This window comes from Molossus molossus, unplaced genomic scaffold (genome assembly GCF_014108415.1).
Source record: "Molossus molossus isolate mMolMol1 unplaced genomic scaffold, mMolMol1.p scaffold_m16_p_1, whole genome shotgun sequence".
Classification (NCBI taxonomy): domain Eukaryota; kingdom Metazoa; phylum Chordata; class Mammalia; order Chiroptera; family Molossidae; genus Molossus; species Molossus molossus.
Window position 1 is genome coordinate 150,190,797 of NW_023425344.1, and position 22,133 is coordinate 150,212,929.

Consider the following 22,133-nt stretch of genomic DNA (forward strand, 5'->3'; position numbering starts at 1 on the left):
TTAGTGTAAATAATATGTATTTATGTATACATATGCCATTTCATAAAAGAAAACATATACACATACACACACATTGAGAATAAAAACTACAGGGTGCTGTGTTAACTCACAGAGCCATTTGAACTTTGTAAATTTAAATATCAAAATATATATTAAGTTAAAACTTTTCAGTCTGCCTTCTATTATAATTGTGTATCAATTTGTCCTAGGTGGACCTCAGGCTTCTGAGCTTGGTAAGTTCTAGCAATCACTAAATTTACTAAGTAAATTTTGATGAAAAAAATTCATAAAAGAATGACTGAATGTATGCAGGATGAGTTTTAAAAATGTATTATGTTCAGTGTGCTTAGGAATTTTACTAGTGACTATCATAATCAAAGACTAAAGAATAATTTTTGTAGGTGATAGTTGTTATATGTTAAGGCCTGAATTTAACAGGTTCAATGGTAATATGTTCAGTATATATTTTAAATCATTTTTAAATTTTTTTTCTTTATTTATTTTTGAGAGAGAGGAAGGGAGAGGGAGAGAGAGATAGGAACATCGATGAGAGAGAACATCAACTGGCTGCCTCCTGCATGCCCCACACCGGGGATTGGGCCCACAACCTGGGCATGTGCCCTGACCAGGAATTGAACCGGCAACCTCTTGGTCCATGGGTTGATGCTCAACCACACAGCCACACTGGCTGGGCGCTCAGTATATATTTTAATAGAGAGTGGAATTATAATGTTATCATTTATAATCCTACTTAAAAAAAAATTAGGCAGAAATCTAAAGTATTTTAGATGAATATCATGTTTCATCATCTAAACTATAATATAAAAGATCCATTACAATACTGTATCTATTTTGACACATCCTAAAACAACTCATCAGCATCAACAGGTGTCAGCCTGTGTCCCAGCAATAGCCTGGGGAAAGGCGCACTAATTGTACTGGTAGAGTTCTGCTGAGTGATAGCAGCTCCGGAGGAGCCCAATCGCTTTTCTTTAGCACAACATATAAATTGGTGCTGTATTGGTTTCTGCAGAGAATAGATTATACTCTCAGTTGGTTATAAAATCTAAATTTGCTTTTATATCCTATTCTCATTGCCAAATAAATACTGTTCTCTGGAGTCTATGTTACATAATAGCCATGGGCTGAAAGAAGAATGCAGTACTGGACAACCAGTGTCCAGTGTGTGTGTCATTGACTCTTCTTGTTCAATAAACGTTTCACTTCCGTCTGAAAGGAACTAGCTTGGGAGAATGTATAGTGTAGAGATGTGTAAATATTATCTTAAGAGCTGCAACTGTGTGACTTTACTGAATTATAGCCCCACTACAATATTGTTTTTTGAGAATTTAACTATTTAGAGAAAGCAACAGACTAATCATGTTTTACAACAGTTCACTTAGCTAGATAAGAATGAGAATAGTGTCTTTGATGATCTTTATAAATGTTTAAGTTATGAATTCCAGCAAAATACAACAACTACTCTGTTCTATCATTCATAATCATTTTCTTCAAGTGGTCATGTATTAATGTAATAAGTACGTAAAGAATTTGTGAACTTATAAGAACTGAAAACTGTTTTTTTTACATGATCCCTTATCCTCTGCTTTTAGAAACTTGGAAATATTTACCCTCTCCTTAGATAGCATGGGAAAGTGTATTAACCTGTTAACAGGGGAATTCCCTTTTCATTGTATGCAATGTTTGACGTATTTATACATCCTGCTTGGTTAACAGGTTAATCACAATGTATATGATTTTTTTAAATTACAAGTCTCACTTAAAAAAATAAACACAGAGTTAAGGATATGACACATATTTTATTCTAAACTTACATTTACTTTTTAAATCACCACATTGGCATTGAGATCATATTATATCAGGTAGAATTTATATGGCCTGATGAAGTAAATCAGAGTATGAAATAAGGTGCATGATTTGGGTTGAAATGAAATGATATCTCTGAAGATATATGACAGAGCTAAGAAAAATAGGGCTAAATTCTGATTAACTATCAATAATGCTTGTCATTTCATAAATTCTTCTTTCTTTGGAACTAATATTTGGAAACATAATGAAAAACCCATATTTCCTCTATTAATCTGATCAAATATATTGAGATATACTTGGCATAAATAAAATACCAATTTTAAGTGTATAGTCTGTGAATTGTGATGAATATATATATATATGTATAATACTGTTCCAAATAAAATATAGAATATTTGTATTAGCCCCCAAATTTCCTTGTACTCTTTCCCAGTCTACTGTTCTCCAGCTAGTCAATCACTGATTTGACTTTTGTATCTAAAATTTAGTTTGGCCTGTTCTAAATGCACATACTGGGTGGGGCCAGCATAGATTTACAATTGTGAGTATGCACAACACAGAATTTATTGTATTATTATTTATTAATTATTGTATTATTTTCCCTACAAACAACTGTAAACATACTTTTGCCCCACCTTGTAGACTTGGAAGTTTACAATATGTATTGATATATATCTGCAAACCTTTTTTTAATGTAATAGTTTAGACACTTGTGTTAGTTTGATAGGGCTGCTGTAACTATACCACTAACTGCATACTGTATACTGAAATGAATTGTTTCATAATCTGGAAGCTAGAAGGTGGAAATCAAGGTGTCTGACATAGGTGGTTCCCTTTGAGGGCGCTGAGGGAGAAACTGTTCCCTTCCTCTCTCCTAGATTCTAACATCATTAAGCTTTCCTGGGTTTAAAGATAACATTCTCATTGTGCTTCCTGTTGTCTTTTCTTGTGAATGTTTGTCTTTATGTCCAAATTTCCCCTCTTCATAAGGATACAATCATTGGATTAGGGTCTACAGTAATCACCTTAACTTGATCATCTACAATGACCTTGTCTCCAAATAAGGTCACATTTACGAGTACTGGGGTTAAAATATCAACATCACATTTTTTTGTTTTCAATTGAGATATAATTCATTGACATATAACATCGTGTACGTTTAACATGTACAATGTGTTTATTTCATATGTTTAATATTGCAATATGATTGCCACTATAGCATTGGCTAACACTACTATTATGCCACATAACTGTCTTTTTTTTTTTTTATGGTAGAAACAATTAATATCTAGTCTCTTGACAGCTTTGATGTTGATAATATAGTATTGTATATAATCAGTATATGTACATAGTTAGAGTTGCAGGACTTATTTATCTATTAGTTGCAAGGTTGTACCCTTAAACAAGACCTTCCAAATTCCCCCACCCCCTAGCATCTGGAAACCACCATTCTACTCTCAGATTTTACAGGTTTGGGCTTTTCTAGATTCCACATGTAAGTGACAGCACACAATATTTGTATTTCTCTATTTGATTTATCTCACTCAACATAATGTTCCCAAGGTTCATCCATGTTCTTTTGAGGGACACAACTCAACCTGTAACAGACCCACCCATGTTATTGTGCATATCAGTAACATTTTCTTTTCTGTTACTTCCTAGCATTTCTTGTGTGAATATAAAGCAATTTGTTTATCTCTTCCACTGTTCACAGTCTATTAAGTTGTTTAGAATGTGGGGCTAATATCAATATAGCTATTTTGAAAATTCTTGGAAATATCTTTTTGTATACATGCTTTTTTGTTATCTCATGTAAATACTTGGATGCAATTGCTGTATCATTAGGTAAATAAGAGTACATTTAATGTAGCAAAACCACTGTGAACAACTCTCCAAAGTGATTGTAACATTTTACACTTGCACCAGCAAGGTATTAAGGTTCCAGTTTTTCAGATCATCACTAACTTTGTGTTTGTTTGTTTTTAATTTTCAGGTTGGATAATGAGGATTTTGACTTAAATCTGCATTTCACTGATAACTAATAACATTACTAATATTTTTATGTAGATATTGGGTTTCCTTGTGTCTTTATTTTGAAGTATCTCTTCCATTCCTTTGCCAGTTTTCTTATTGGAAATTGTGTTTCTTTTATTGTTGTAAAATTTCTTTTTTATTCATAATACAAGTTTTTTATTGTGAAACACACACACACACACACACACACACACACACACACACACTTTGAATATTTTCTCCCAGTCAGGGAATTGCCTTGTCATTTCCTCATGATGTTTTTATTCTCTTTTAACATTTTTTATTGCAATTTCATAATTACTGATAGTTGAAAAAAATAGCATGAAAATTTTCTATATACACTTTACCCAGATTGCCAAATGATAACATTTACATTTGCTTCCATCCTCCACCTCTTCCTCAGTTTTTTTCTTCTCTGTGTGTATGCATGCATGTATATATATATTTTTTTCCAAAGTGTGTTTTTAAAATGCTTTATGATTTTGTCGAAGGCTTTTTCAGTATCTATTGATATGCTCATGTGGTTTTTATTCTTCTTTTTATTTATGTGGTGTATCACATTTATTGATTTGCGAATATTGTACCAGCCTTGCATCCTTGGGATGAATCCCACTTGGTCATGGTGGATAATTTTTTTGGTGTATTGCTGGATTCGATTTGCTAGTATTTTGTTCAGGATTTTGGCATCTATGTTCATCAGGGATATTGGCCTGTAGTTTTCTTTCTTTGTTGTGTCTTTTTCTGGTTTTGGAATTAGAATTATGCTGTCTGGGGAGAGATAAACCACAGAACTCATATGCATGTATGCATGAACAGTGGACATGGACAACAAACTCGGGACAGGGCGGGGACGGAGGGGGAGGGGGGAATCAGTGGGGGGAAAAGGAGAAACATCTGTAACAAAAATTAATTAATAAAAATAAATAAATAAAATAAAATAAAATAAAATGCTTTATGAGTTGTTCCCCTCTCCCTGTTATTTTAAGAAGACTGATAATCTTTGTCTTTCAACTTTAAATACAATTTGTGTTTAAAGTAATTTTGACATCTTGGGATTATATCATATTAAATTATATGTAATTTATATGTACTATATATTTAAATGATCATATATCTCTTAATCTCAGAGAGAGAAAGATCCTACTTGGTTTAGAATTACCTTTGCAGAAAGGTGTTATGAATTTCATTTATTTAATAAATGGTGGTATTGTTTATTTCTATGTGTTTTCTTGTGTTAATAGTTTTGGTAATTTGTGTCCTAAAACAAATTTGTTAATGTCATCTAAATTGAGTTTATTGGCATTGCATTGTTCATAAAAATGCCTGTATTAATCTTTTAATGTATTTGAGATGGGTATTGATATCTGTTTTTTTATTCTTCTTGTTAATGATTTTGTATTTATTTTGTCATAATTTGTAGAAGATAGATCAATTTTTTCAATCTTTTTTTACAAGCTAATTTTCACTTGTATGTTTTCTCTACATTTATCTCATTTCAATTTAATTTATTTTTGCTCTTATTTAAACCATTTCCATTCAAAATATTGACTATTTTCATTATTTTTTATCCTTGTACTTTTTAATTTGCAAGCATGTTAGCAAATCTTAGATATTTTATTTTTATTGATTCGTAATGAAATACTATATGATCAGATACTATGCTTTGTTTGAATAAAATCATTTTATATATTTTGAGAATTCATTTCAATTATATGGACTCTTTTGGTAACTGTTCTATGAGCACCTGCTCATATTTTATATTTGTCAATGAAATCAAGTTGGTTAATAGTGTTAGTGTTCAAATTTTTTATAGCTACTGCTCTTTTTATTTGGTCATCTTATTCTATTAATTACTGAGAAATAATTTATGACTCCAATTGTAATGTGGATTTTTAAAAATTTCTACATTTTTTTCTGTCATGTATTGTGTATTTGGAAGCTCTATCATGAAGTACATGCTCTTTTATTTTTTTCAGAATGATCCTTTTTTACTAGAAATGCCCATGTTTTATTCTGGTTATACTTTTTTCCTTCTTCTACTGTTTGATAATAATTTATTCATGCCAAGTTTTGTATGCTCAGCATGGTTTATGATATATCTTTTCTACCCTTTGACGTTCAATTTTCTGTATTTTCATATTTAAATTGTGTTTTTTTAATGTTTTATGAATGTGCCCTTCAGCTATTTTAGGCAGACTAATAATCTTTGCCTTCAAATTTTGATTGAAGTTGTTTTTAAAGTAATTATCAGTGTCATTGGGATTAAGTCAAACATCTTTTATTTTATTTTATATTTTCTCAGTAGTTGATTTTTTTAAAAAGTTGTTTTCTTTTTTCTTTATTGAATTTAGAGAGAGAGAAAGGGAGAGGAAGAGAGAGATAGAAACATCGATGAGAGAGAATATCGACTGGCCATCTCCTGAATGCCCTCCTTGGGGATCGGGCCCACAACCTGGGCATATGTCCTGACTGGGAATCGAACCGGTGACCTCTTGGTGTATGGGTCGACGCTCAACCACTGAGCCACAATGGCCCGACTCAGTAGTTGATTTTTTTTATTCCTTCTATCCCATGACCTTTTTTCATTATATCTTGCAGATAATATCTGAGATGAATTTTTCTTAGCTTTGTCTACCTGTGAATATTTTTGCTTTATATTCATTATGAAGAATATCTATGTTAGAATATGAACTTTAAGGTTGAGAGATTTTTTTTAAGTTTTATATTATAAATATATTCCATTTTCTTTTGGCTTTCATTAGTTATTATGAGACTTGCTATAGTTCATACTTATTCTCCTGAATGTAATATCTTTTTTCTCTGCTTCCTTCATAGTTTTTCTCTTTCTATATAGATTTTAGCAATTGACTCTTACATGTCTAAGTATGATTATCTTTATGTTTATACTGTCTGGGTTTATTTGCTTTTTTTGGATCATTATCAGTTCTGGAGATTTCTCACTTCAAATATTTCTTCTATTCCAAATGTTTTTCCTTTCTCTCTGGGACTCCAATTATGATTATGTCAGAGATTTTGATATTTTCCTTCAGCTCTCAGACTTTGCGTTCTCTTCTTTCAGTTTTTTCCCTCATGTATTGGAGTTTAGGTATTTTTTCCTATCAATCTGTTTTTAAGTATATTGATGCTTTCCTCTGCTGTGCTCTGTATTCTCTTAAGTACATCTAATGGCTTCTTCAAAACCCTTTACCTTTTTAAAAATGTTTCTACATCTCTGCTGGTATCACCCATCACATCATGCCTGTTGTGCAACTTTTCCATCTGACACTGCAGCATTTTTCAGTAAATATCTTAAGTTTGCTGTGACAACACTAATATCTGGGATGTCTGTGGGTCTGCTTCTATTGCCTATACTCTATTTGGAATTTTAGACACTTTTTCTTGCTTTCTCGTGTGTGTGTGTGTGTGTGTGTGTGTGTGTGTGTGTGTGTGTAATTTCTTACTTCATACAGCATATTTTATACTAAAACACAGTAGAGAATGAAATACATGGTATTTACTTTTTTTAAAAAAAGATGGGGTGTTTCTTCTTTCAGTCTACAAGAGTGGGGGCTGAGTCCATATGTTTTGCAGTTAAGCTCAGCCTGTAATTTGCTGCCGTATTATTGTGATTCAGTTCACCACAACTTCAAATGCTTGGAGAGCGTGGCTGGGAATTTCCTGTTTATACCGACACAAGCTCTTAGCAGGAGAGTGGTTTTGGAGATCTTAGTTTTACAGATGATCCATGTGATGTCTAAACATTTGGAAAACTCACCCTGTTTTACAGAGCTGCTGCCAGCTGTTCGGGTGACCAGGGATGTCTGATCTCTAAGCTCACCCTAGATTTATTTGTTTGGGGCTAGAACTGAGCTTTGCTACATTCTATGAAGATAAAAAATTTTTTTTTCTAAGAAATTTTTTTCACCTCTCCAGTGCCACCCCAGGTATTCTGTGGTTGAAGATTCGAAATATCTATATGGGAAGAAAGAAACTGAGCTCTCCACCCCCTCTCTGTCTTTTATATCAGAAAGTTCTGAGTGACTGAAATTTTTCTTTCAGGCCTCTGTTTCATACCCATTCTTCCAAAGCTTAAAGTTTAGGTTCCCAGGAGGATTCAACTTTCCTTTCCTTCTTATTCCTGATTCTTTTTTATCTGCAAATACAAAATATCTGTCTCTGCTGTCTTTCCATCCCTGTTTTTCTAGGTAAGATTCTCATAACTCATTGAAGACAAATAAGAATGAAATGGGGGGGGCACTTGCCTGCGTTGGTTTGGGGCTCTTGGGGATTTTATGTCCTTATACCAGCCTACACATGCTTCTTAAATATCAGTTAAAATGACGGTTTTTTTGTTCCATATGTTAAGGAGCTTGGATGTTGCCACTACCTTATAACAACAGTAAGAATACTGAGCAGATTGAAGAATGAAAATACAAACAAACCTTTCTTGGGTCCATAAAAGAGGGGAAGACACAGGCTAGCCATTTGCCCAACATTGAAAAGGCAGAAGGGCAAAGGCAGGGAGCCCCAGCTAACTGGAGCAAAGACAGAGTAGCAAACACTGCCGGAACCAGAGGCAGTGTAGGAACACCTGAACTGTTATGACTTGCTGGAGACTCTGTGCGCACACGTCTGAGAGTTAAAAACTTCAGGGGAACCCAGTAATAAGGGAAGGGCCCACCATAATTTGAGATTTACCTCCAGGAGCTCTATTAAATTCTTATAGCAAATACTGGAGGATGATCATCTCCTGCTTCCAGCAGGGAAGGGAAAAGGGACCGATCTGAAATACGTTAGAGCACTCAGTACTACTCGACAAGGCCTGTCTTCAGGGGAAACAACTCAAGTAAAGCTTAATCTGCTGTGGCATTATTCGAGCCTAGTGGACCTGGGGAAGGAAAAAACTCTATTCCAGCCAACTCTAGTTTTACAGGAGGGGAAAGGGAAATGCCTAACTCCAGCCCACGATAGCTATCCTGTCTCGCCTAAGAAGGGGAGGGGAACACAGAAATACTTGTGGAGTTCACAGTCTAGAGGCATTGGCTCACTCAATCACTGAGACCTAATCATGGGACTACATAACACTGCCCGCGCTAGACTTCACCACCAGACTACTGAAGGTCTGTGCACAGCTGTTCCAGAAATGGAAATCTTAAGCCAAAGACTGGGAGACACTACAGTATTTACAAAGACACACTTGATAAAGGACTTATCATCCAAACAGTTCTTGAAACTCAGAATTTGTCTTAGGGATATTGACAAATTGATTCCAAAGTTCATATGGAAAGGCAAATGATCCAGACTAGTCAGCATAAAAGAATATCGAAGAAGAACAAAGTTAGTGGACAGATACTCCTCAAGTTCAAGTCTTATTAGAGAGCTAGAGCAACCAAGACAATGTTGTAACCCTAAAAGTGCTCTCCAAAACAAAGTGTTAAAACATGTTCTTCAAGTTAGGCTGATCTCATTCCCTGCCCCCCGCCCCCCATTTATGCCAGGTAGGTCCTCCTATTTCCCTTTCTGTTGGTGGGAAAAACAGGAGGACATCCATGGATCGCGTCCCTTTCAAAAAGGACTGTCTCTTTCTGGAATACAGTTTCTTTAAGTTCATTTGCATTCTCAGCATGAAGATGTTATGTTTTAAAATATATATGATTTGTAGCTTATTCAACTTACTTGATGGTTAGGGTGAAAATAGTAGCTTTCATAACTTTTAAAGTCTATACCAGAAGTACTATTGATAGACATTAAAACACCACAAAATAGTTTATACTTAGCCACACATTTTCTGTTGTTTTTCATCCATTTATGAAATTTCAAGATTCCATCTGATATAATTTTCTTCCAGACTGAAGAGAATTCCTTTATAGTTCCTTATAGTGCAGTTCTACTGATGATAAATCTTTCAGTTTGTTTCTCTCAAAATGTCTTTATTTTACTTTTATCTTTTATGAATGGTTAAACCCACATCCAAGTTGATAGGCTTTCCTTTTCTTGAAGTACTTTAGAGATGTTTTTTATTGTCTTCCATCTTGCTTTATGTCCAAAGGGACGTTGGTGAGGAATCATCAATTATTTTTATGTTGTTCACCTTATCTTCTTGTCTTATGTATGGGACTGTGCTTAAGATTATTTTTTCTTTTTCTTTGGTTATCTGCAATATAATTGTGACATGTATTGGTGTGTTTTTTTCTTATTTTGAACTTAGATTTATGGGTTACTGGGATTTTAAATCACAAATTTGAAAATTTTGCCATTATTTCTTCAAATATATTTTGACCTTACAGCCTTCTTCTGATACTACAATTACATGTATATTTGACTTCTTAATGTTTTTTTCTACAGGTCACTGAGTCTTTGTTCCAATTTATTTCTAGCTTTCTTTTGAATCAGCGTTTCATTACAGTTAGTATTTATTCCTCCGTCTCTATCTAGAGACCACCTGAGTTCTGAAAGCTCGCCCTCTGGTCCTCGGCCTCACCCATCCGCTCTGAGACTCTGCGCGCCAGTCGCTGTTTCTGCAGTTCGCTAGGACTGCGCATGCTTTGCTTTGTGTTCCCTTCTGTGCTGCGGTTTAGAACGCGTCTCCAGGAGCAATGACAAAGTTCATCCTTTTTAATTCACTTATCTCAAGAATCACAGTTTTGTTATTTCTTTTCTTATGCCTGAAAACTATAGTTTTATATGTGTTTGTACCGTTTTTGCTGCTTATTTTGGAAAGGCTAGTTCAGCACTAGTCATTCTGGCATGAACTTAGAGAACGACTCTATTTCATTTGTTGAAAATGACAGTTCTTATTTATTATAACCACATTTGATATGGCAGAAAATAGGCGTAAAGTAAATTGAACCTATAAGAATTTTTTTATTTGGAAAACTAGGTGCATTATTTCTAGAATAACTTTATTTTTTAAATTAAGAATTTCAATGATTTCTCCAACTATTTTCCCTCTTTGCATTAAAACTACATGTAAGCTATGAGAACTTTTAATTATGTATGTGTTAGTATTTTATTTTTGAGCATTAATTTCAAGAGCAAATACTTAAGCTCAAACTGGAAAATGAAGGTGTCAGTACTTTTTAAATTAAATTTGGATAAATATAAATGCATTATTATTTTATAAAAAAGAAAATGGGTAGGTTATCTTTTGGACTCACTATCAAGTGATAATTGCTTTCCATAAATTATCTTCAAAAATCTACATGTATATCAAATAAAATTTTATAATATTAAAGAAGCTCAGAGTATTAGTGGTAAATTTTCAGCATTTATATTTTTCAGAATAAGATTCGGCATTACTATTAGGATGTGAAGGTTGTACTATGTTTAGTGTAATTAGTCAAGATGAATAAATCTAATAAAAAAATTAGTTATTTTCCAATATAATTCCACAAGGATAGCAATAACAAATATTGTTTCTTTTTAAATTTTTTTAATTTATTAATTTTAGAGGGAGAGAGAGAGAGAGAGAAATCGATGAGAGAAAACATTGATTGGCCACCTCCTGCATGCCCCCCCTGGGGATCTGGCCCCAAACCTGGGCATGTGCCCTGACCAGGAACAGAAATGGCAACCTCCTGGTGCATGGGTCAACACTCAAGCACTGAGCCGCACCGGCTGGGCCAGATATTGTTTTTTATTGTTTCTACCCAGGCTACTAAATTGAAATAGATGCAAATCCTTAAATATGCCTAAGCTTTTCTTTCTTTCTTTTTTTTTTTTTTTTGGTACGTGCTCCTAGTAGGAACCAAACCTGGAACTCTCTGGTCTGCAGGGCAACACTCCAACCGCTGAGCCAAACCGGCCAGGGCTAAGCTTTTGAACTTATATTTTTTGGTGTTTATGAGAAGTTTTCCAGAAATTCTACCCTATTTGGGGTAAACATCTCTTGTTTTGTGTGCACCTATGGAGTAACCCAGCCATATTTCAAAAATAGCCCTGAATTTACAGTTTTATAATAATCCATTGACTTCTTTTCCCCTTTTTATTTTAAATCCCATGAGATGGTCAATGGTATCTTTTTATCCTAGTGTCCATTATATCCTCAAATCCAGAGTAGATATTTTATAGTTATTTGTTATATAAACAAATGAATAAATCACTTCTGTATTTCAATTTGGATAAAAGAGGTTTTTCTGGTAGGAATATGAAATGTGGTCAAATGATTGGACACTAACTCTCCATTTTGTGTCTTTTCTTACAGGCTCTTAAATCTGATCTACAATGGAAAAATTCCTTTTTTATCTGTTTTTCATTGGCATAGCAGTGAGAGCTCAGATCTGTCCAAAGCGTTGTGTCTGTCAGATTTTGTCTCCTAATCTTGCAACACTTTGTGCCAAGAAAGGGCTTTTATTTGTTCCGCCAAACATTGACAGAAGAACTGTGGAACTGCGGTTGGCAGACAATTTTGTTACAAATATTAAAAGGAAAGATTTTGCCAATATGACCAGCTTGGTGGACCTGACTCTATCCAGGAATACAATAAGTTTTATTACACCTCATGCTTTTGCTGACTTGCGAAATTTGAGGGCATTGCATTTGAATAGCAACAGATTAACTAAAATTACGAATGATATGTTCAGTGGGCTTTCCAATCTCCATCATTTGATATTGAACAATAATCAGCTGACTCTAATTTCATCTACAGCATTTGATGATGTCTTTGCCCTTGAGGAGCTGGATCTGTCCTATAATAATTTAGAAACAATTCCTTGGGATGCTGTGGAGAAGATGGTCAGCTTGCACACCCTCAGTTTGGATCACAATATGATTGATAACATTCCCAAGGGGACCTTCTCCCACTTGCACAAGATGACTCGGCTAGATGTAACATCAAATAAATTGCAGAAGCTACCACCTGATCCTCTCTTTCAGCGAGCTCAGGTACTAGTGACCTCAGGTATCATAAACCCATCTACTTTTGCATTAAGTTTCGGTGGAAACCCTTTGCACTGCAATTGTGAGTTGTTGTGGTTGAGGCGTCTGTCCAGAGAAGATGACCTAGAGACCTGTGCTTCTCCAGCACTTTTAACTGGTCGCTACTTTTGGTCAATTCCTGAGGAAGAGTTTTTGTGTGAACCTCCTCTCATTACTCGTCATACACACGAGATGAGAGTTCTGGAGGGCCAGAGGGCAACCCTGAGGTGCAAAGCCAGAGGAGACCCTGAACCTGCAATTCACTGGATTTCTCCTGAAGGAAAGCTGATTTCAAATGCAACGAGATCTCTGGTGTATGATAATGGAACACTTGACATTGTTATAACAACTGTAAAGGACACAGGTGCTTTTACCTGCATTGCTTCCAATCCTGCAGGGGAGGCAACACAGACAGTGGATCTTCATATAATTAAGCTCCCTCACTTACTAAACAGTACAAACCATATCCATGAGCCTGACCCTGGTTCTTCGGATATCTCAACTTCTACTAAGTCAGGTTCTAATGCAAGCAGTAGTAATGGTGATACTAAAATGAGTCAAGACAAAATTGTGGTTGCAGAAGCAACATCATCTACGGCATTACTTAAATTTAATTTTCAAAGAAATATCCCTGGAATACGTATGTTTCAAATCCAGTACAATGGTACTTATGATGACACCCTTGTTTACAGGTAAGAATGATTAAGCAAATTTGTATACTTACCATGAATGTTAGTGCAGGGCTTGTTAAGGCACTCTGATATTTTTTAATTGGCAGTGCTACTCTGTATCGTAATTATCGTACTTCATTTTTTTAAAGTGTATAATGTAAGGCTTGTGGAAGATGAATACATGTGGGGAACTATTTTGAATGGTGTAATTGTTAGAGTGTTCAAATTTATACTTAATATTATGCTTACTTTTCCCCCCTCATCTAAGAGATGTGACTATCAGAGAACAAGATTGATTTATTTAAAAATTCAAAAACATACCAGAACTTACATACCATATGAGTGTTCTTTCCTTCAAGGAAGTCACGTTGGGAGGCTATACCATTACCCCAATGATGCTGCCATTGCTCAAAGCACTTTTGGAATTATCTTTAAAACCTTCATCATACTATTTTGAATATCCTCAGTGGTGGCAAATCATCGTCTTTTGAGGGTGAATTTGAATTTTGGAAACAAGCAAAAGCCATGTGGAGCCAAGTCTTGTGAATAAGGTGGGTGATCAAGATGGGTATTGCCATTTTTGGTCAAAAATAGGATGTAACTATAAAATAATGAGACTGATATTTTGAGTGATTGACTTATGTGCGTGAATGTTGTCTCATCTACACTGGTTCTTAAGACATTTCCAAAGGGAAGCTTTATACACATTTTGAGCAGTGAGAGTGTCACTGGAGTTGATACGTAATCTCCTGTAAGGACATTGATGGAGAGAATTTGCATCTGACCAAAGAATTTCTGGTATGTTTTTCTAAAGTTCAGCCTCATTGATTTATAGTCACATCTTGTCCAATTATCAGTTGGAAATATACCTTTCTACCCCTCCATATAATTTCACTCATGATCAACTCTTATTAATCCTAGGAAATGATGCAAAATCATGGCTTTGAAACATATATATATATATATACACGTATATGTATATGGAATGAATATATATATACATTTATATATTCATTTGTCTTTTGTGAAATCAGATCAACTCAGTTCTTCTATACCTATGTGAATTTTTGAAGATAGTTTGTTTTTCACTTATGTATGGAAATGAGATACGTTTTTCATAGTGAGAATGAGCTGGTAGGAAAAAGACAAAACTGGCTCAGCTGTCCATGTGATCAGTCCTGGGCAAGGTTCTACCTGGCTGGGTTTTCATTTCCTCATCTTGAAAGGGAAGAAATTAGAGTACATGGTTTCTAATACCTCTCTTATTACTAAATGTATGGGGTATAGACTATGATGCATGTATGTTTGCATAAAGTAGTTTTGGTCTTTGTTATACTCAGCGCTTCACCTGAGCTATGGGGTGCTTAACCCACTGTGTAAGACAAGCATAAACCTCTACCCCCTCGTCTTTCTGTAGCTACTGCACATTCTATATATTTTAAACAGTAACTGTGCGAAATACGTTAGTATCTATTTTCTAAATTCCAAGACTTTAATCCTTCTATGCCAAGTAAATTCTATGTGACTTTGAGGAAATGGCTTGAACTCCGGACCCTAATGTTTGTCATATATAAAATAATGAAAATGACTACCTCATACTGTCATTATAAAAATTAAATTATAATGAATATAAAATGCTTAGTAATGCCTGGCATTTATCATCACTCCCTAAATGGTAGTGATTTCAATCACAAATACATACTCTGGCCTTAGAGTTTCCTGGTAGAGTTAGATGGAATATTTTAGGTTGTGTGACAGATAAACATGGCCAAGTTTTTCTAAAACTCTCTTTCAGGGAAAAAATCAAGTTTCAAGCCTTTTTTTCCCCCACAATAAATGTTAGTTTGGGTCATAGTTTAAGTTGCTACTGAGAAAAAAAAAATGGTAATGGAAAATACGCTTCCACAGAAGATTTTTCTGATGTAATGGATTCAGAGGTATCTATAAAGTCATCAAATTTTAAAGACTGTTTTGGAAGTAACATCACCATCCCACAGTGGGGAGGACTAGGGATTCATGCTCCCTCTGATCAAAGCCGTGTCCTGTTCACTGACAGGATATTCCTTACATATTTTCTTCAAACTCATATACAGATAAAAACATACAGGGAACCAAGTGATGAGGGTTTAAGAGGGGGTTGAGATCTGTCAATAAGGTACTTTGGTCTTAGTAATTAGCTTAGTTATTAAAGATAATTTTACCGGGTACCATTCTAGAGCAGCTTATAACTGATTTGGAAAATAAATACTGCAAAATGCATTTCCATTCTGGTTTCTAGTGTGATTGTCAGTGTTACTCCTGCCTTCAAATTGGCTTTTAGTCACAGAGGTGTTGTAAGTGCTAAATGGATTTGTTTAGTAGTCAGATAATGTCACAGTCACACCTTTCAAAAGCAATTTGTCATAAATGATTTTTTTAGCAGGGGCTTTTATTAGGAGTTCTGCTATGCCAAGCAATGTGATTAGTAAGCTCATCAAAGGCATGGTGCAGACACCCTTAATTTAATGCAGAATCCAACAGTAACATTTAGTCATTTTTACTGGGCAAAATATAAGATTAGATCCTTTCCCCATATTTCATCTCTCTTATTATTGGGCTTATCTTAATAAGTCCTGAAAGGAAACAGAACAGAAGTCATAATGGTGCTGTGTGTATGCATGTTTTGTTTACTTTTTAATATTAACACAAATTCCATTGTCCCTCAGAATGATACCTCCTACGAGCAAAACATTTCTTGTCAATAACCTGGCTGCCGGAACTATGTATGACTTGTGTGTCTTGGCAATATATGATGATGGCGTCACTTCCCTCACTGCCACACGAGTTGTGGGCTGCGTGCAGTTTACTACGGAACAGGATTACGTGCGGTGCCATTTCATGCAGTCCCAGTTTTTGGGAGGCACCATGATTATTATTATTGGTGGAATAATTGTAGCATCCGTGCTGGTCTTCATCATCATCCTTATGATCCGATATAAGGTTTGTAACAATAATGGGCAACACAAGGTCACCAAGGTCAGCAACGTCTACTCTCAAACAAATGGAGCTCAGATACAAGGCTGCAGTGTAACACTGCCCCAGTCCGTGTCCAAGCAGGCGGTGGGACACGAAGAAAATGCTCAGTGTTGTCAAGTTGCCAGTGACAGTGTGATACAATCTTCAGACGTCTGTTCAAGTCAGGACTCCTCCACCACTACCTCTGCTTTGCCTCCTACCTGGACTTCAAGCACTTCTGTGTCCCAAAAGCAGAAAAGAAAGACAGGCATAAAGCCAAGTACCGAACCACAGAATGAAGTGGTCACAAAAGTTGAGTCCCAAAACACTAACAGGAACAACTCAACTGCATTGCAGTTAGCTAGTCGATCTCCTGATTCTGTCACCGAGGGGCCCACCTCTAAAAGAGCACATTCAAAGCCAAGTAAGTTTCTCACTTTGCCTGCTGAGAGAGCCAGAGCAAGGCACAGGTGCTCCCTGAATGGAGAATTAAAGGAATACGATTGTTATATTAACTCACCGAGCACAGGTGGACTGTTCTCTAAAAGAAGCATGTCTATGAATGGGATATTAATTCGGTCCAACAGTCGTGATGGGTGTAGGGAAAAAGCAACTCTTTTGAATTCTGAATGTGTATTGGAAAGCATTGTGTAACCTATTTAGTTTTAATGAAAAATTACTTTGAGAACTCACGTAAGGACTTGGAATTTGAAAGGTCAGTCCTGTCTCTCTGACACATGGCTAATAAACCTTCTAGGATACAGTTATTTATATAAAAATTATCTATATGTGTGTATGTGTATAGGTACCTATACACACACACACACACACACATATATTTATATATATGGATCATTAGGGGGAAAGAACACATGACATAGTGGCAGTGCCTTTCCCAAGAAGTAGTGGTTTCCAGGTTCTGCAATAGCAGATCACAAAATGAAAGTTTTCATAGGAAAAATAAAGTCTTACATAAATAATGATATCTCTCTTTCAGTCTTACAAAGAACCACCTATAGATAATTGGTATTTTCTGGTGAATGGATTACCTATTTCTTTCAATGACAATGGTGTTTGTTTTTTAGGCAAATATTGGAGAGAACAACTTTGTGTTGTTATGTTATTTGAAATAAAATATTAAATAAGTACATCCTGACAAGTGTTAAAACTTCTAAACAACATTTTTGGTTCTGGTGCCTTAATGGTTCTATGATATTTCTCATCCAGGACGTAACTTTTTCAGTGGGAAGTAGAAGATGCAATTGATTTTGCATTCATCAAAATAAAAAATCTACTTCAGTTTTAAGTTATGTGCCACAATTTTACATGCATCTACCTGAGGCTAAGAAGGTATTCATTCATTTAATATACATTTGCTGAATGAATGAGTTTTATATTTTTCTTAATGCAAGTTAAAAAGGGAGAAAACAATACAGGACTGCTTTATCAAAGGGGTGTTTATTTTTATTACCAAGTAATTTAAAATACTTTTAATGAATTTCATATTACATTTATAAGCAATATAAAGTTGTTGCTCATTAAACAGATAGTGGTTTCATTTTTCCCTTCTGCGCTGTGATTATGGATTGAATGTTCCTCTTTTAGAGTAAATTCACTTATTATTTTAACCAAAACCTGTGATGAAATCTAATTGAAAATCATGCTGCTTTAAAAAAAAAAAAAAAGGTTTAAAATTCAGTCAGGCAATAATATTGTTCTTTGTTAATGTGATGTTTTTGGACCTTTGCTGAAATCAAGGTCTTCAGATAAATGTTCCCATCAACTTGTTGAAAATCTTACACAATTTTCCACTAACATGATGGTCTTTTATTAAAGATTGGTAAATGAGGGTTAACATAAAGGGTTTTTCATTTTTTGTTTTGTTTTGAGAATAAGGCTCATATAGGAACCTGGCAGGAAAAAGAATTAGTCATAATAAGTGTTTATTAACTCGGATCCCTTGAAATACCATTTAAACACAGTTGAGGAATGTGGATCATTAGTTAATTTCCCTCTGTTAGAGGCATATGTAACAATTTTACTTCATGTTAACTTTACAGAGATACTTCTTCTCACATATAATTCCTCGTGACAACATTCAGAAGTGGGCAAGGTTGCGGCAGCCCATCATCCCCTGCTGGCCTTGACAATGTTGTCTAGCGGGCTTCTGTTACCTGGTGGTTCCTAAGTGCCTTCTCTGCCCTGCCACTCTTTTCTGAAGTTTGCCTTTCAGATTTCTGAAATCTGATCGGCATGCGTGCGGAGACACACAGCTCCTGTGAGGGATACATGAGATCATGCATTGTAGTTGTTTATAAAATCAAAACGTTGTAAGTGCATTTTCAACACCGTTTCTATCATAATGTTCTAAAACGAACTAAATATTTTTATTCATTTTTTTAACTCAAATGTTGATCCACATATTTATTTTTATTTTTGTTTTTTGTTTTTTGGTACATGCCCCTAGCAGGAACCTAACCCAGGACTCTCTGGTCCTCAGGCCGATGCTCCAACCGCTGAGCCAAACTGGCCAGGGCTCTATTTTTAATTGAGGTATAATTGATATACAATATTATATTAGTTTCGGGTGCTTAACATAATGATTCAATATTTGTATGTGTTGTGAAATTATCATCACAACAATTTAACACCCATCACCATAGTCAAAGAGTTACTTTTTCTTATGATGAGGACATCTAAAATATACACTCTTAGCAACTTTCAAATATACATACAGTACTATTAACTATATCCACCATGCTGTACATTATATTCCCATGACTTACTTACTCTATAGCTGGAAGCTGGTACCCTTGACTCCCTTCATCCATTTGCTCTCCCTCCCCTCCCCCATCTTTGACAACCCCCAGTCTGTTCCCTGTATCAATGAAGTTTACTTTCCTTGGGTTTCTGTTTTCCTTTTTCAGATTCCACATATAAACGAGATCATATGGTATGTGTCCTTCTGCATTAACGTTCAAATCCCAACTAAATATTTTATTTTTATTTATTTTTTAATATTTTTTATTGATATTTTATAGAGACGAAGGGAGAGGGAGCAAGTGTAGAAACATTGATGAGAGAGAACATCTATTGGCTGTTTCTTGCATGCCCCCAACTGGGGATCAGGCCCAAACCCTGGGCATGAGCCCTGACCAGGAATCAAACCAGTGACCTCTTGGTATATGGGTTGATGCTCAACTACTGAGCCACACCAGCCAGGCCCAACTAAACATTTTAAATTAACCTGAATTACTTAATTCTTCAGTAGGTGCTGATTGACAAAAGTATATTACTCTAACCCTAATTTTTACCTATATAATATTTTAAAATTCTGAATATAGAAGAGCTGTTGAGATTTAAATAAATGAATCTCCAAAGAAGGAATTTCTGGCATTATTAAGATTGTGAATAAGTAGGCTCCAAAATCATAAGCAACATAAGCAGCAGCTTAGCATATTGACTCCAAGCTACTGATTCATGTATTTTGTATTTTCCAGTTGCCCGTATTTTTAAAAATCAATTTCCTGCTTATGTTTCTAATAAAACTTTATTAAATGTTTATTTATCATAAACATTTGGAACTCTTTAATATCTAAACATATGCAATTTATTCTGTTTGACTAAAGCCACTGAAATAATTTAAATTTTTGTTACTTTTCCAAGACTGTTTTCAGGGTGTATAAACCAAAGGCTTGACTACTTGTTCTTAGAAATGATAAAAAGTCCTGTGTTCCCTCCTTTCAAAATGTTTATATTTTAAGAGATAGACAAAAGATTGGCCTATCAAGAGCATCAAATGTTTTTGTTTTTGGTTTTTGTTTGTTTATATGTATAGGGAAAAATTTGCTCAGCATAGTCTCAGTGCAAAGTGACTGAAAAATAAATCTATGCGAAAGTTGTGGTTGATTAAAGGTACTGGTATAATATCTGAAACACAATAATGACTCTGGTGCATGAATGAGTGAAAAGGATAGATAAATAAATGAATGGGGCCAGGGAGGTGCAATAATAAGATTTTTTGTTAATTAGCACAATTGAGAGATTTGTGGTCCAGATGTTATATTAATATCAGCAAGAAATTATTTTGTCACTTTCTTGTTTCACTATCATTTCTTGCATTCCTCATTTAACCAACTGTGTGTGTGTGTGTGTATGACCTAAAGTTTATGGTTTGCTATTTGTTCTTGTTGATTATATATAGGTTATATATGTGATTTTTGCTTCCCTTTTCATAAATATGGTCTTTTATTTTTAGCCATTTTATAATGTGATTTCAGTTTTTTCAATAGTAAAATATGTTAGCAGACAACATACTCACAGAGATTTACGTCAAACATTTAAAAAAATTATATGTGTTTCTTTGCTGTTTTTGGTTTCTTTTGGATAATTGTCTCCAATATAAAAATGTCAAACTCCTATTAAAGTAGGTATTTTTAAAAAACTAATATCTGAGTGTCATAAGGAACAATGAAGCATCTAAAGCTGCCTCAAAATTCTAAGAGAAAACAAAATTATTTAATTTACAAATAGATTAATACAAAAATACACTAATTTAAATTATATATGGTAATACCTTATTGTGGACAATTTATTCCCTGTGTTTTTTTTCAACCATTAAATGCAGTTGGTAAAGTTGAGGTCACAATAAGCTATTTTATGCTTCCAGAGAGTTGATTTTAGCTGCTTTGTAGATATATTCTACTAAAAATTTTAGAATATAAGTTGTGGAACTAATGTAAGCCATCTGTAAACATAAGAAGACTTCTGAATGATACATATTTTCTCCACAAGAATTTAAAGATTTTAAAAAGTATAAACATATTCCCTTTGTTGACATATATCACTTTTTATCTTTTTTTATCATGTATTTTCTATTTCACGTTAATCACTCATAAAGTTCTTACTTCAAAATTAAATTTTAATATAGTTTATTTGCTTGAAACCACACTGAAGGGAAACTAAATTTTTCATATATAAAGTAAATATCATTAATCAAGTTGTTATCACAAAGTTCACATCAGTTGCCTTTTAGTTCCTAAATTTTAGCATTTTTTCCTCTGTTTATTCACAATAATAAACTTAAAACAATCATTAAAATAGAATAGCTAAAAAAAATTCCAAAAACACAAACCACTTATTGTATATGAAACTGTGATGATAAATGGGACTTTTTATCAAAGAAAACGGAAAATACGAGGCCATGTTCTTCTGGTTGTGATTGAATTCCAATTTCATTGTATAATGCTGACAAAGCAGTGTTCATTTATACTGAACAGAATGAAGACTATCTACTCTCTTTCCTTTATAAAACCTTTCCTTGTGTCTCAGGAAGAGCCTCGTATTTCTACTCCAACACTCTCTGTGGATGTGTCGCCGTGTGAGTGTGTGTGAAGTGTTTGGGATATGACCTCAGCACAGAGGATCCCAGGGGAAGGCATATTTTTCTTTCCCTCCTCAGTTGATGTTGATGACAATGATAATGACCATAATAATTTACCTTACTATGTTTGTGAGTTAAATGTTAGTTGAGTTCAATTTATGGATAAGAAATATCTCATGTTTAAACTTTCATACAGGAAAGAGAAAATAACTAAAATTAACGACTGGAATATGTCAATGGTTTCAGAGCTTCGTATCTCAGATTAGACCATCCTTTCCCTTTCATGCGAGATGAATATTGCTGGG

General features: G+C 34.5%; 1 protein-coding gene across 3 annotated transcripts in view; it reads left to right on the plus strand.

Moving 5' to 3' along the window:
* Nucleotides 1-22,133, plus strand: part of LRFN5 (leucine rich repeat and fibronectin type III domain containing 5) — a 288,423-nt gene that overhangs the window by 249,372 nt on the left and 16,918 nt on the right. Inside the window, exons 3-4 of one of the 3 annotated variants that reach the window (XM_036275619.1) lie at nt 12,068-13,472; nt 16,157-16,869. In XM_036275619.1, coding sequence (XP_036131512.1) covers nt 12,088-13,472; nt 16,157-16,869 — 2,098 coding nt within the window. In that variant the 5' untranslated portion in view covers nt 12,068-12,087. Of the gene's footprint in view, nt 1-12,067; nt 13,473-16,156; nt 17,100-22,133 lie in introns of those variants that run through there. The other 2 variants (XM_036275611.1, XM_036275629.1) reach the window with 2 other exon arrangements.